A 16685-nucleotide genomic window follows, 5' to 3' on the forward strand; every position below is an offset into this window, starting at 1 on the left:
TTCTCATGGAGAATGAGATGGAGATGGAGAACCAAACTCAATTAGAATGTTTGCCGATGTCACAATATCAAACGTCGTCACAATTAATAAACCCTCAGCTAAACAATCAACCACCATCCTTCATTGAAACTTCGTATAAAAATATACAACAATCGATTGTGCAATCTTCAACAACATCAAACCTGCTGTTTCAATCGCCAACATCATCAGTTTCATTCTACCCATCCTGTCCGTCGTCACCAGATTCATCATCAATGAAGTTGCCAACGTCAACAGTTTCTTCATATCAAGCCCCATCTTTGTTAATGCCAACTCCAACTTTTGCACCAGTGAAAACATTTCCTCAAGATATGCCGAACGCACCGTCACCACTGCATGCTAACGACTTTTATGAAATGCGGAAACAACAATATCAGCAGCATCGACAACAAACATTTCAAGACCCGCAGCTAATCCAACAGGAACAATATCAACCACAACAACAAATTCAACAACAACAACAACAACCTCATCAACAGCAATGTCTACAACAACCAATTCAACAGCAAAATTTTTACCACCAACAACAACAATTTCAGCAACAATCAAAACTTCAACAACAATTATTTCTGCAGAAATCACAACAATTTCAACAGCAACCTCAACTGCAGCAACAGAAATTATTTCAAAATTTTCAGCCACAAATTCAACCAAACCTTCAAGAAAATTCACATTACCAACAACCACTTCAACAAAAATCAACAATTCAACAACATCGATTCCAACCAGAACAACAATTTCAACAACAATCACAATTTTTCCAACAACCACAGTTTCAACAACAACCACAACAATATCAATTGCCTCACCTTCAACAACATTCACAATTTCAACAACCAGACCTACAGCAACATCAATTTCAGCATCAACTTCAACAATGGCAACATCAACAGCAGCATCAACTTCAACAACAACCACCATCCCAAGAACAACAACAACAGCAACTTTATCAGCAACAACAGAAACAGTATCAATTTCATCAACAACAGCAACAACTATTTCAACAACAACATCAACGTCAACAACCTTTGAACCAAGTTTTTCAAAACCGAAAACACTTAGCTAATATGGATAGCGATCAATCAATGTGGAAACAGCATCCTGATGTTGACCGACCCAAACAAAACTTTCATCCAACCAGCGGCTCAAATTTGAGTTCATCGACATTTTCTTCATCACGTTCGTCGTCAGTGCCAGCATCACCATTCACCAACACAACGACAGCACCACCACTTTCAACGATTAATGTTAACAGGCATCGCATATTTTCAGGAACCAGTGTATCGTCTCGAATTCAACAATTTCGTCCAAATTCGGCTGCAGAAGGGCCAGTGAACGTTTCGTCGAGACAGAGGCCACCCCAACTTGCCTGTAGAAACCTCGGTTTCCCAATAAGTAAAATGAGTAAAACAACACCAACGCCACCATCATCTTTTTCTCAGTCAACTTTTCCAACATCTCCAGGACACGTTGATAATGAAGTTTTTTCGCCAACGCAGCAAAAAATATTTAGAGAAGAATCATGTCTTGGTGGAAGCGCAACAGAGAATCTTAATTCAGTCGTTTTGTCACAGAACAGTTTAAATAAATTGCCCCACAGTGATTATATGATGTCGCATTCTTCACTCGATATGTCAAATTCAATTCAAGATGAACCTTATTCCAACAACTCAAACAGAAGTACGTACAACAACACATTCAACTACCAGCGATCAGTGGACGGTACAATCAACAACACAACCGCCGCTTCATATGTTCCATCAAGATCTCAACAACGTTACAAGCGGCAGCAAGATCCAGCAACATCAACAAGTTGCTCTCAACAGTCATTACCATCTCAACCAAAACAGTACCTCCTTTGACAACATTAACAACACCTTCATTTATAACATCAACAGCTTTTCCATTGGCAACATCAGCAACAACAACGCCTGTATCTAACTCACAAATATCTCCTTATTTAAATTTACAACAAAGGACATAACTTGAAAATATTTACTTTGTTTATTCAAGCGTTATAAGAATAGTGCCTGAACAATATTGATTATAACAATATTCACAATTTGCAAGATTTCGTTTTAAAATTAATTATTTAATTATTATTTAATTATTTAATCTAACTTATAATTTAAAGTTTAGCATTGTGTGCAAATATGATAATAAATTTAGTTATATAGATGGATGGATTTGTGAAACATTTTTAAGAGTCCAACATGTAACACTTTTGGCTTTGTTGATTAAAAATTATTTTTTGTTTAAGTTTTTATAAAAGTAATTTATTTAAATAATTAATTTGGAAAAACTTGAAAACGGCTTATTGCTTGTGTGTGTGTTATCGCTTCTTTTAAAGATTAATTTAGTGCTACTTGGCTTTTGATAATTTTTTATTTTGAACAATTCATTTCAAAAAATTCCAAATAAATTTTGTGTCGTTTATTTTTTTTTGCAGAATGAATAATTTAAAATCTGCTAACACATGAGGCAGCAAAAAATCTTTGCAATCAGATTGTTCACATAGTTTCTGCCATTCTGTGAAGATTTATTTTTATAAGATTATCAAATAAGACCACAAAATTTGTGACAAATAAATTTTTATGCTGACAACTTAGCTTAACGTTTTTAAAAAAAATTAAATTATTTTTTCAGATTTTTAACTCCCGTCTCATACTTGCTTGTTTTTACAAACTTCCTGGTTTATATATTTATTATACATACATGTTAGACGTTATTTGAATTAGGCTGATATACGCCTGGTTCACATTAGTCTTCAGTTTGTTTTTCTATGCAAAATAACTTTATTTATCCTGTGTAAACTTTGCAATGACTTTTATATTCCGCGAAATTTTAATTGTTATTAAAAACCTGCTTTCGAAATAAAAAGCTGGCAGTAAAGTTATTCAACATAAGGTAACACAAATGAAAGGAACAGGCGGTTGAGCAGACATGATGATAATAGTATATGTGCCCAATGGTTGATATTAACTGCAACATTTATTACGCTAAATTTAACTTATAATAACTATAAATAAATTACGTCATTTAACAAATTTGTATAACTTTTTGACGTTTTTAAATCATCAGATGCTTCAGTCAAACTCAAGTGTACATTTATTTCTTCAAAAAACTCGGAAGAAGCAGTTAGCGCTATCGTTTATGCGAAGGCAATATGGATAAAAATAAATATCTGCTCTGCCGAACACAATGTGTGCATTGTTCAGCTCAATGAAGCAAATTTATTTGAGAGTGACACGTGAAACAAAACATACACGCACAGTCGCATATTAAACAAGCAATGCACATCAGTTGATCGAGTAATTTAAATCGCAATTGATACGAACAGTTGAAACATTAACTCAAAAACAGAATGTCGATTCATATACCAAGACCTATACCGAATATTGGTGAGTTCGCTGTTGGTCATTGAAGAATTTTTTTTATCATCATATTAAAATTGGAAAGGGGGGGGGATTATTATATTTTATTATTTTGAAAAACATTGGTCATCATTTTTTAAGGGATTAAAAGTTTTTTAATTCAAATTCCTCGAATGTTTAAATAATTAAATACTATTTTAATTAGTAAGTTACAAAGTTGTTGCACATATGCCAGGCCTGGTTGTACTGATTCTTTGCAAGAAAAATAAAATGTACCGCGTCAGATATGAAATTCCATTTCATCCCGGATAAATGCTTTCTTTGTTCCTTTGTTCTCATCAATAATCTAATGTTTATATTATAATCAATTTCCATTTAAAATTTCAATTTTAATAAAACTTATTTGCAAGAAAAATTAATCAAAAGCAAAATATAGTATAATGAAATAAATATAAGCCAAAAATATGAACAAAATTGGAATATTGTGCCGCATGGTTAACGCCTGGTCCGTTTCAGTCTTCAGTTTATCAGTCAAACAACATTTTCCAGTAAAACAGCACATTTTCACGCACACTTCTCTCAAACTTTATTCAAATTCAAATAATTTATATACCTATCAATTCTTGAACGCAGCTTGCCAGAACCTGTTGACGAACGATGTAAAGTATCATGGACACCTGCGGAGGAGGAGGATGATCAACAAATACCTGGAACAGTTGGGCGGTCAATTTTTAAAATGTGGTTACACTTATATTGCTTATTGTTCAATTTATTAAAAAAAGAATTATTGTCCAAATATATTCTGCATGTGCATAACAATTTTGTTTTGCTTCTAAATTCGCAGAAAGTTCACTGCGCACGTTCTTGCTCGGTTGTCAGGTTTTGTCGGTCGGTGGTAGAGATATGCATAAATGGTAGAAGGAGACTATATTTTACACAGTATTGTATGAAATCTACCAAATTGTTGGAATTAACCAATGTAAAGCTCGTCTTTTCAATTTCTCTTACAAACCTTAAATGAGTTAATGCCGGGTAGAAATTTTAGAATACAATATTATATATATATATATATATATATATATATATATATATATATATATATATATATATATTTCCAGTATTTATTAGCCAAAAGGACAGGAGATCAAAAATACCAATGTATGTGCAGACCACCTTGACTATAACTGTGCAACATGTAACAATGAGCTAATCAAAATTGGAACAGAATTAAAATTTCAATATATATATATTGAGTTATTCAATATATATATATATATATATATATATATATATATATATATATATATATATATATATGTAACATATTGATATAATTATTACATTGTACGCCGGCTATGCCCAGGGTCTAGAAATTACGTCGTCATCTACAACTGCAGTGTATATTGCTACAATAATGAATTTGACGAGAAGGCGAACAAATCCTGCTCTCTGTATGGCTTCAGCGGGTAATAAAAATTTCTTATATTTATCGATTTTATTTTTTCCCCTATTTTAAATTGTCAAAGTACTTATGCATTACCATCAAAAAGTATCAACAAAGTAGAGTTGAGGCACTGTATATATATAAATATTTGAGCATCTGAGTACATACACAACATAATAATTTGAACACCGAAAATGGTAAAAGAATACCTATAAAAGCTTTTTTGTTCTAACATTCATAAAATAAACAAAAATGTTGTTTTTCAGTTCAAGAAACTTGAAAATAATTTACGATCAACCATTCGAAAAGTTAAACAGGAAGTTAACTAACACCGAACATGCTGTGATTTTCATCAATTATATATATATATATATATATATTATATATTGTATATATATATTATATATATATATATATATATATAACATGGAGAACATGGAAATTTAAAATTAGCCAAGAGGGCAATTAGCAACGATGGAAACTGGTTGGTGAGCGGTGTCAAGTTAAGTTAAAATCTCTAACTCTGTAAGCAATATATAAAAGAATTGGCAAAACTGTATTTCTATTAATTATTGATTTAAATCATGAACTTGTTTTTCCTTTTGCGTATCAGTATCGATGTTATAGAATAACAATATATGTGTTTTAGCTAAAGTAGTCTGCACAAGATTCTTATTTTAATTACCTGATTTTTCTATATAAACTTGAAATATTAAAAAATATACAAACCTATATTTGTATTATTTATTTATATACTAAGTGTGTGTTTTTACGGACATTTAGATCCGAAATTTGTATGTAAAAATTGTTAAAAACCTTTTAATTAATGTCGAGCGTGAATAGACCATTTTAACTAAAAATAACGAAGAAAACTAATGTACAACAAACTTCATTAAAAACGCATGGGCAGCGTGGAGGAGGTGACAGTGGTGGATGGCCTCAACGGCCCTCTCTGGACGTTCAAGGTCATCAACGGCTTGCACGGGGAGCCAGAAAATCTTTATTTCTCCGCCGCCACTTCAGAAGACAAAACTGTTAGAAACCTTACTATACCTTACTGTACACTTTACTATGCCTTACTATACTTTACTGCTCTAACGTTGCAAAAAATAAAATTTGTTATTTTTCACATATAACTTAGATTCGTATAAATTAGATTCGTGTTTCTGATGAGAACTTTTCAACGTATCTGAATTTAACTTTTTATGGATGGGAATCATTATGGAGATATACAAAATTTGTTGTTATTTTTATTAGTCGAATTTTAGTTTTATCTCAAAGTATGGTATAAATGTTTTTCTAAAACAACCGAGCCTGAAACGTTTTATAACATTTATAATTTTACTTTTTTTAATTTAAACACAATAAACAATAAAATGTTTGCTTGTTAATATCAGAAGTGGATCAAAGCTTTTGAAGAAGAAATCCTAATTGCCAACAAGTAACTCGTGCAGTTTTTTAGTAGTTTTCATTTAACAACCAAATTTACTACAAACGACAATCACCAAACTCAGAGCATCGGCGGCGTCAGTGACGTCAGTGGCTCCGGAGGGGATTTTAAGTGGCAGACCGCTGCTAAAACTGAAAGAATGCATCGATATTGACATCTACAATTCAGGTTCAGTCGTTCAACGTTTGAGACATGATACATATCTGATATTCTTTCAATGTGTGTGTTTAATGAATATTTTAAGCGGCGAAAAACATTTGAATGAAAAAATTGACGCGACATAAAATGATCTTTCATTAGTTGATGGAATTGACATTCATCGATGCGTATCAAAACTATTATTTGGGGTTTTGCTGACAACAACTTAACTACACCGCAAGCAGTGTAGTTAAGTTGTTGATTAATTCATTTGATTTTTTGATTAATTCATTTAAAGTTAATTAACAAGTTGCATGAAAAAACTTCACAGACAGCGAATCAAGTAACTATGAAGAAATTGAGGAAAAAGTCGAGAGTAAAGGTGATAAATATTTTTGTTACTTTTTTGGTCTCGAGGTAGTTCAAAATTGGCTACAGAAATTTCATGATTTAAAATGTATAATGTGTTGTTTATTTCATCATTTAAATTTTAATCACAAGATATTAATAATTATAATTATAATAATGATAATATAACAAAGTTCAAAGTGGTTCAGTAGACAAGCATCTGTGTAAGAACCACTACAAAATAAATGTTCTAGTATCCTAACTTGATTTTAAAATTGTTGATTGAATCCAATGAGACAATTTCATCGCTCAGCTCGTTCCAGGGGTTTAGCACTTTGCTGCTGAAAAATTTTGCTTTATTGGATTTTCTGTTTTCTTGAAGAGCTTGTATCTATGACCTCTTAATCTATTTCTTTTTTTCTAGTTGAAAAAACCTGGTGAATGGTGTTTCTTCTTTTCCAGTTGTTAACTTATAAATCTGAATCAAATCTCCTCTGAATCTTCTCCTTTCTAGTGTTGTTAATCCGCATTCTTTCAGTCTATCCCTATATTTAAGTATTCCAATTCCTTCAATCATTTTTGTTGCTCTACGCTGTACCCGATCAAGAATGTTTTTGTCCTTTTGTGGACCTGAATTCCAAACTTGTGAATAGTAATCGAGATGAAGGCGAACTAATGTTTTATACAAGTTTATAATAATCGACTTCTCTCTGCTCACTACCGTTCTTCTAATAATACATCCAAGTATTTGATTTGATTTGCCTGCTGCCAAAGTACATTGTCTTGATGTTTTCGTGCTTTTATGAATAGTGATTTCGTGGTTCTTTTCTTCTTCTGTAGTTTCACTTGATATTGAAAGCCTTTCTTCTTTTTTCCTTCGTGCATAGCTTTACTGCCTATGTTAAATAGCATTTGCTAATCATCAGACCATTTATACAGTCTTGTCAAATCTTGTTTTAGTCTTCCGCCTTCCTCGTTGTTAACTCTCGCACACAGCTTCGTGTCGTCCGTAAATATGATATCTTTGACATTATGCCAGAGTCGATATCATTAATGTAGATAACAAATAGCAGAGGGCCCAGCACCGAACCTTGAGGAATTCCACTTGTGACGCTAATTCAATTTGAATTCTGTTGTTCAGCCAGTTAGTAATCCATTGAAGAAAATTTCCAAATATCCCACATGCCTGTAATTTTTTGACTAGTCGTTTATGTGGCACTTTATCAAATGCTTTATGGAAGTCCAAATAAATTATGTCTACGGAGTTCTCACTGCCCACATTATCGTATACTTCCTCGAAGAAATCCAAAAGATTGGACAAAGAAGAACGTCTCCTCATGAATCCGTGCTGGCTGTTTCCTATTATTTTGTAGTTTGCCAAATAATTAACTAAATTGTTTTTCAATATTTTTTTAATACTTTGCCTAATATACATTTTAAGCTGACTGGTCTATAGTTGCTGGTGTCGCACCTGCTCCCTTTCTTGAATATTGGTGTGACAATGGCATTTCTCCAGTCTCTTATTATGGTTTTTATGTTAATAAAACAGACAAAACTGTTGACGGATTGTATGAAAATTTTTATTTTACACAATAAAACATTACGTACCAGACACGAAAACACCCAAAGACTCAAAAGGTCCACCAAAACTTACAACCGCCCTACCTGCCTCATCATCGACAAATCCTGCAAGCGAGCAGAAGAAAGCACCGGAACTTAAACCGAAACCAAAACCAAAAGTTCTTCCAAAGCAAAGTGGCTTCTTTTTTTGTATTTTTATAAAAACTTGTTGGCAGAATATAAAATAAATATAATTAATATCCTCGACCACGATCTTTATTTTTACTTTTCTCTTTTTTTATCGTATCTCAGTTATACTTGTAATTATGCCATTTGTTTTACATATTCCACAAAATAGTGATAAACATTTTGTTCAGATCCTCCCCAAACGGTTAAAGTGAAGCCATTCAATGACGTTAGTAGTGTATTTTTACATGTACCTCCTGAACCAACATAGTACATTTACATGCTACAATTTTTTCAGTGGGAGTTTTGACAAATTAAATGAAGTGTAAAAAATATTTGCTGTGGACGGGGTGTAGTTTGAGTGTTACTCGTAGTCACTTGCGACATTATTTAAGAGAAGTTTTCTTAATTTGTAGGAGTCACGTCCCAGCAATTGTAGGCACACCGCGTTATAAACACAACCTGAATGTTGATGTCCATTTTGATTTTATGCACTGAAATTTATTTTAAAATGGCGCAAAACATGATTTCAAAAAATGCACTACTTAAAACAATGCATAACTTAAGAACAATGTTTAATTTTACAACAGTACATGATTTCAAAACACTGCACGACAATAAAATTTATTGAATGGAGCCAATTGTATTTTTTAATATTTCCACAGTCTCGAATTAAAATAGGATCAAACGTGGCACTACAGTGTTCATAGAATGCAAATATATTTAATAACTTGTCAATTTATTAGTTCTTGTTGAATGAAATGAATTTTTAGACGAATGCACAGAAGAGCAGCAAAGTTGTGGACGAGTACGACTTGTATGATGTGAGTCTCTCATGTTCAAATAAAACGTAGCAGCTCAAAACTAATGCAGTAATAGAATTAATGTGGCAAGTACATGCTTTTTGAATGTGCTGCTTTTGAAATTTTGAATGCAGATAGAAGGACTGTGGGAGGATGAGCGGAGTGAAGAAGCAGAGAGGTGTGGTCACGTCCTGTCCATCATACCACCAAGCATCTTTTCAATTATTTTCGATTAGTTGCTAAACAATTTATGATTAAATTTTTTGTAAGTGAATATCTTCATTTTAATGTTGTTATTGTTTTAATGACACTGCTTTGCAACTGACAATTATGATGACGAGAAAGCAAGTTGTGATGGCACTGATGACGAAGCACATTATCACTGCAACGATTACGTGCATCATTCAAAATTTATTCTAGTTTAAAAAAAACGTTTAGGAAGTTATCTAAAGCGGAGAAGGGAACCTTTATCGTGAGATCGAGCAGGACTGCTGACAGTTCATCAAAGGTTTTCTACATCCAATTGCTTGCACTCATATAGCTTGGAAGATATTATAAGTTTATATTCTAAGCGAACACTTGGCTGTTTGTTAAACAATAAAATTTAAAAAACACAATTATTTCAGTTGCTATAAACGTTTCCAGTTATTTATAATTATTCAGTTTTTATAAAATTTGCGTCACTTAAAATTGTTTCTCTGAATTAATTTCTGTATATGAATTTCAGACTCTGGTAGTAAAACAAAATGACTTCTTCAAGAAGTACAGAATTTTTGAAAATGTGAGTTGGATTTCAATTTTAATTTCACTCAATCAACTTAATAGAAACAAACTTCTGCGTCTTTTTTTAATTCAACTGCTCCAATTAGAATTAATACAAAATGTCATAAATTTTTCATTAGCAACAATGAAAATTACAAAGGAATCAAATGACCAGACACTCGTTCATTCATTCATTCATTCATTCATTCATTCATTCATTCATTCATTCATTCATTCATTCATTCATTCATTCATTCATTCATTCATTCATTCATTCATTCATTCATTCATTCATTCATTCATTCATTCATTCATTCATTCATTCATTCATTCATTCATTCATTCATTCATTCATTCATTCATTCATTCATTCATTCATTCATTCATTCATTCATTCATTCATTCATTCATTCATTCATTCATTCATTCATTCATTCATTCATTCATTCATTCATTCATTCATTCATTCATTCATTCATTCATTCATTCATTCATTCATTCATTTATTCATTTATTCATTCATTCATTCATTCATTTTTCAATCTTTCATTCTTTCTTTTTTTCTGTTTTACGGTGGTAGCAGTAAAAATAATAAAGATGACATTATTAGAAATAATGAATAGTAATTGTGACAGCTGATGGTCTATTGAGACCAGCCATGCAGTGCCACAGTAGAAACAATGAAAAATAATTTAATGTTGCAGGAAACCTCCTGTAGTCTGACGGCAAATGCAACCGAGGAACACAAACAGCCGAACATTCCAGCCCTCCTTAGTTTCTACAAGAACAACAATCTCCCCAATGCTGATTTCAAGCTGACGAAGGCATTGAGTAATAACTAACATACGTGACGTAACGTCGTACAGTTTCATTTTGTCATTTAATTGTTCTTTTATTTTAATTTGTATTTATTTCTCTAAAAAATTTGTAAGTTAATCTAATATTCAACATTAATAATTTATCTAACATAATGTATATGCATTTATAAAATTTATGATTGACCTGATGATAAAATTATCGCAGACTATTTCGTTTGTGTTAACGAATGTGCAATAAATTTTGTTTTCCTCGGTTATTAAATTGAGTTTAAAGTTTGAATGTTGACTAAACTGAAGAACAAGTTACTGAATTATTGAATTCTATTTAATATTTTCATAAAAATTGTATAGTTTTAGACTTTAATTTGGTTTTTTCTAAAATTTTGTTTGCAAGAATTAATAATTCAATAATTATGGTAATGAAGAACGCAAGTTCTGTTCTATGGTAATGGAAAGCGTATTTTATACAACACAGTTGGCCTTCTTGAAATAAACAAAAGCACTCCAGCTAGAACTGTTAAAACACCATTATTATTTTAATTTAAAATCCAGAGACCAAAAGTTGAAAATCATTTGAATTCAAATTATTTGAATATTGGCCATTTATATGGGAACAGTGTTGGGAATCAATTGGTCGCCGTCAAACAAATATACTTGAACTTAAAAGCAGACATTATTCATCGGTAAAAGCAGACAATATTCATCTGAAAATATTGCTCTGCTTCGTCTGATACCTGATGGTTACATCTGTTGTGATGAACCTCGTCATCATGAAGTAGCAGTTTCATTCAACTTCGTCCAGAAACATTTGGACAAATGGATGCATCGTTGTCTCTTTCTTCCTCGTTCAACATCAAAAGGTTGTGATTTACAGACCTGGAACATCGACAATCACCTCAAATTTTTTCAACGAGTTTAAATCACTTCTCGGGTACCTCACCAACTTCAACGATCGCGTTATGCTACTCGGCGATCTAAACATTCATCTGGAGGATCCTTCAAGTGTTCACTCCTTATCATTCCTCAACTTATTGTCTTTGTTTGGTTACGAACAACATGTTAAGAACGCAACACACAACAAGGTTACTGGATGTCATAGTTGCTAAAATAAACTGTGGTGTTCATGATGTTCGTGTTCGTCCTCTATTCATTTCAGATCAGGATCTGATTTCTGGCTCTCTCTCTGAAAGTTCGTTTTAACCAGTAACTCAATCTTTTTTAAGAGTACTTAATTATCGCATGATTGATGAAGTAAAGAACGACCTTGCTGCTGTTGATTTATGCAATCCAGACGTTTAGTTGAAACGTGACGCTGCATCTACGATTTTGCACCCCTTCGTCGACTTCTCGATCAACACACTTTTCAAAGACTGGTAATCTCAAAAAATAATCTCTGGTTCGATGCGGATTGTTTTGCGAAAAGACGATATGCGAATAAGCTTGAGACAGATAAAAGCCCACTCAAATATCGGCGTTTGAAGTTGGAAAACAAAAAGCAACATATGTTGTTCATGGGAAAAAACGTAGGTACTTAAAATTGTTGATTGAATCAAATAAAAATAATCCCAAAAAGCTGTGAAGTGTTGCCTCGACACCTATTAGAAATAATAAATCTCGTGTTTCGACTGCTCGTTCAATATCAGCCCATGGCTTTCAAAGATTTTTAAAGGAAAAACAACATAACATTTGATGATGAATTGCTTCCAGAGTTTCCGCCTAAGAATGATCTTAATTCAGTTCTTACTTACAAAATCGTGTTTCTTGTATCCTATCCCAACGTTCATTGTTAAAAAGTTCTTGGATAGACTGTTACCCTTTCCAAAGTCATGATCACTAACATCGTTATCACTTTCTTTTCTTATTAGCATCAAAATAATTATTGCAACTACTCCTAATAATATGATAATTCGATTATAAAAAATTCATGTAAGTCAACAGTCAGCAAGCGATTTTTGGAGACGCCATGCGACGCTGAAGAGATCACTTCTGCTGATCATATACCACATACGTATGATTCCGTGATTCCGCTACAGAAGAATTATTTGGTTTTGTTGTCAATAGTATACAATCACGCAACTTGCTTTGATGCCCACGAGTTGACAAATACAGTTGACGGGATGAAGTCATCAGTCATATCAGTTTGAACGAGATTGTTGAGTATTTTGTATAGGAGGCATACATCTTACGACGTTTTAGAGTTTGCACTCCAACTTCCTGTAGTTGAGGAAAGTAGGGAAGATGATGTAAGATGGGAATTGACTTGGTAAATCTTCTTTGGACGTTTTCAATTTTATTTCTTGATACCAGTAAAGTGGGCCTCATACAGATGAACAATATTCTAACTGAGGACGTTTGTATGCACCAAACGCTTTGATGAGCAGGTTTTCATCTTTGGATGTAAAGAATCTGGTCATTAAACGTCCAAGTAAAGAGGATTTGTGGAGTTTTATCGTTGATGTGCATATTAAAGTCGAGTTGTTTGTCAGCCTTAACACCTAGATCTTTGAAGAAGCAAGCAGGTGCTAAAATGTGTTGACCAGTTAAAGACTAATAAGGAAAAACAACAGATTTCGATGAAGGAACAAATGAACAAAACATTTGTCAGAAGAAAAGGGTAACTGCCATTTGGTACTCCAGGCGATTACGTCGTTGATGACCTGCTGAAGTTGAAGTGAGTTAGATAAGCGGCAATATATCTCGATGTCATCAGCGAAAAGCAAAATTGGAACGGATTTAGATAAAGTACACCCTGCAATGTCGTCTCTAAATATTAAGAATAAGGTGCGTCCCATGTCGCTAGTCGCTACCCGGGTGAACACCACTAGTAATTGGCACAAAAGTCAACAACTTATTTTGAACTCGAACAGGCTGAGAGCATTCAAATAGGAAGTCGGTTAACCAGGAATACAAATTTCCAAAAATTTCGTGTGACTTATTTACCAATCAGCTTGGTGTGTGATACGGAGTTGAAGGCTTTTTGAAAATCGAGGTAAACAGTGTCGCAATAATCCTTTTATTGACGAATTGACATCCATTCATTTTTTAAATTGTTTAAGGTTAGTGTTGATAGATCTACCAAGCAAAATAAGCATGTTGAAAGGGTGAATTTGTTGTCAGACAGATAGACTAAAATTTTTTTTGATGATTTTTTCCATTACACAACAAAATGAGCGGGTAAGGAAAACTGGTCTGTAGTTGTTGGAGTAGTATTTTGGATCTTTCTTATGGATGGGAGTGATGATTGCAGTTTTCCATCTAGTTGGCAGGAGATTATTTTTAAAAGATGTATCAAAAATATGAAAAAATGGAACTGCCAAACTTGATGCACACATCTTCAGGAAGATGTTTGGAATGCCATCTGGTCACATCGATGGCGGGTTTTTAAGACAAAACGGTTACCCAGTTTTTTAAGAGGTTGCATTTACTTTTATTATTCTTATTCACTTCTAAAGTATTTTTCAGGCGTAGATAATATATAACATGTACGGAATATAAAGTAAAACAGTTCATTATCAAGTCAGACAGTTCCAATCACAGCAAGCAATAAACAATTACTAAAACTGAATAACTTTAAACATGACAGGTTCAAAAAACATCTTCAAAAGCGTCTGGGAGTACATTTGAGATCTGATGTTTCAAAACTGCTGTTAGTCCCAACAACGAGTCTCAGTTATTGCTGTCTTTAGACCAACTGTTAATAACAACCTGCCTGCTTCTCTCAGAAATTCGGACCTTAACCTGCGTGGTTTTAAATAGAAACTGAAAACTTATTTATTTACATCATAAAGCATTAATGATGAATTCTTTTTGCTATATGACATTTTGTAAATATCATTTCTTTTTTCGCTATATCGCATCGTTTACTTTTTCCGTTCGTTACAAAAATTTTAATTTCATTTCTGTACAGCACAGGATTCTTTTATTTGTTATTTCAATTATGTTTTGTTAAGTTCTGTTTTTTTAGCGCTTTTGAGATTTTTTTTTGATTAGCGCTTCATAATGATTTCAATAATAATAATAATAATAATAATTATTATTATTATTATTATTATTATTATGAAAGTTAAACATTCCACACGACATGCGTGAAACAAACTAGCAAGCACGCCACACAACCATTCCAGCATGATTACGACCCACATCTCCACATCAACAAAGAACCGGGATGACAACCCCCAGTCACTATGCCGTTAGTCAAACCCGCCGAAAAGTCGAAGAAAACGTTCTTTTATCAATAATATAAATTTAAACTGAAAACTAGTTAAAACAATTTCAAAAAGCACTAACTACCTAACTAATCAACTAATTAACTAAAAAACTACGGCAGTTGAAACCAACATGCCCACAGCGTACATACACCGCTGATGCGTGCTTCTGTTTGCAATGTGCATTTAAGCATGTTCATGCGGTTGAATCAGTCAGTCGTGTTTACACTGTTGAATAAGTCGTGATCAGTATCAACAAATTTGCCTACGGAATGTGTTGTTGTCAACACTGATCAATATTTGCGAAGCAGGAAGTTTAAAATGTCAGTCAGGAAGGAGCACTCGCGAACTGGTAGCAGCAAACTCCTATTTTTCATATTCTTTACTGAGTCACGATCACCACCTAATTGTTCAACTGAACCGTAATAACCAATAACGACAAAAATTTATAATTAAAATTGTAAGTTTTTTTTTGAATTATTAAAAAATTAAAAATAATTAAAATAATGTAATCAGTAAAAAGACCATTTAAAAAAATCAAGGTTGCATTTAAATTACGTCGTCTTTAACATAATTATTTGCTATACATTTGTCTGTTCTGTTTCAATACGGAATGCCTGACGAGGGTTTACTTGTTTGAAATGGTGGGTACCCTACATACATATAACTAAGATTTTATGTTTCAAGCATAAATAATAATAAATGAAAAGTCATAAATCAATAATTTTGCAATTTTTCAATGAGCGTCCGCTTGTTTCTTAATATTTTCAATCCATTCTGTAGACATGATTGTATTTCTCTTAGCGAATATTTTATTTTCAATTTGTTATAATGCTTAACTCCTTCCTGTGTGTTTAACCAATAAATATGGTTGCATCCTATGCAGTCTTCCGATTCATTATAACGATATGCACCGTTGTTGTAAGTATTAGCTGGTAAATTTCTAGGTAAATGTCTAGGTTTTTACGAAGCATACATGCTATCGAATTAACATAACCGCGTTTGATGATGAAGGAACAGCTGAACAATGGTTTGTACACACAACGTGCATGTTCGCTAGCCAATCACAGTTCGAAAATCACAATATAGTTATTTCATCAGACAATTAATTAGTTGGTTAGAAGTAATTTTTTCATTTTCATGTTAATATTGTCGATCGAAAACATCAAACTAATTTCTTTCAAAATTTCTTTTATTCGCTTAATTTTCAGATGAGAGAATTGCTATGGCTTCGAATGATATTAACTACCCTGTTCCATTGAAGAACACATGTACGGTTGATTTATTAATTATTCTAAACGTGGCTTGCACACATTTGAACTTTTTAAAATTGAATTATTTTGAAGTATATTACATCATGTGTAAGTTGTTTCACATGTAGATCACATCATGTCTCATAAGTCCAGGGGCGGTCGAGTCAACTTTGCCGGGGGGCCAGCCACATGTTTTAAAATTTAGAAATGTATTTAACGCGGCATTTATTGCATGTTTTCTACTTAAAACAATGTCTGCGTGTATAAAAACTGAGTTTTACTGAGTTTTTATAGAAATACAGCTC

The 16685-nt window shown here is 32.8% G+C and overlaps 2 protein-coding genes across 2 annotated transcripts in view; both read left to right on the forward strand.

Moving 5' to 3' along the window:
* The window catches only part of HELRODRAFT_190075 (hypothetical protein), a gene marked incomplete at its 5' end in the record, with an annotated part of 8295 nt that extends 5939 nt beyond the window's left edge, over window positions 1-2356 (forward strand). Inside the window, 3 exons of the mRNA XM_009012164.1 lie at window positions 462-1056; window positions 1181-1218; window positions 1295-2356. Coding sequence (XP_009010412.1) covers window positions 462-1056; window positions 1181-1218; window positions 1295-1901 — 1240 coding nt within the window. The 3' untranslated portion in view covers window positions 1902-2356. The remainder of the gene's footprint in view (window positions 1-461; window positions 1057-1180; window positions 1219-1294) is intronic.
* Window positions 2357-3373: 1017 nt separating this feature from the next.
* HELRODRAFT_190076 (hypothetical protein) lies at window positions 3374-11354 on the forward strand. Its single transcript, XM_009012165.1, has 14 exons — window positions 3374-3440; window positions 4047-4151; window positions 4777-4879; window positions 5768-5891; window positions 6255-6298; window positions 6372-6475; window positions 6777-6827; window positions 8405-8548; window positions 8731-8768; window positions 9313-9363; window positions 9477-9520; window positions 9781-9850; window positions 10070-10123; window positions 10809-11354. The coding sequence occupies exons 1-14, from the start codon at window positions 3404-3406 to the stop codon at window positions 10944-10946; spliced, it is 1107 nt and encodes a 368-aa protein (XP_009010413.1). The 5' UTR covers window positions 3374-3403; the 3' UTR covers window positions 10947-11354.
* Window positions 11355-16685: the final 5331 nt, after the last annotated feature.

This window comes from Helobdella robusta, assembly GCF_000326865.2.
Source record: "Helobdella robusta unplaced genomic scaffold HELROscaffold_10, whole genome shotgun sequence".
Taxonomy (NCBI): Eukaryota; Metazoa; Annelida; class Clitellata; order Rhynchobdellida; family Glossiphoniidae; genus Helobdella; species Helobdella robusta.

What these genes read in the sequence shown, in the direction of transcription:
- HELRODRAFT_190076 (XM_009012165.1), top strand. Translation starts at nt 3,404, where the DNA reads ATGTCGATTCATATACCAAGACCTATACCGAATATTG. An exon ending in GAAATCCTAATTGCCAACAA is followed by an intron (nt 6,299 to 6,371) that starts GTAACTCGTGCA and finishes CACCAAACTCAG; the next exon opens with AGCATCGGCGGCGTCAGTGA. An exon ending in CGGAGTGAAGAAGCAGAGAG is followed by an intron (nt 9,521 to 9,780) that starts GTGTGGTCACGT and finishes AAAAACGTTTAG; the next exon opens with GAAGTTATCTAAAGCGGAGA.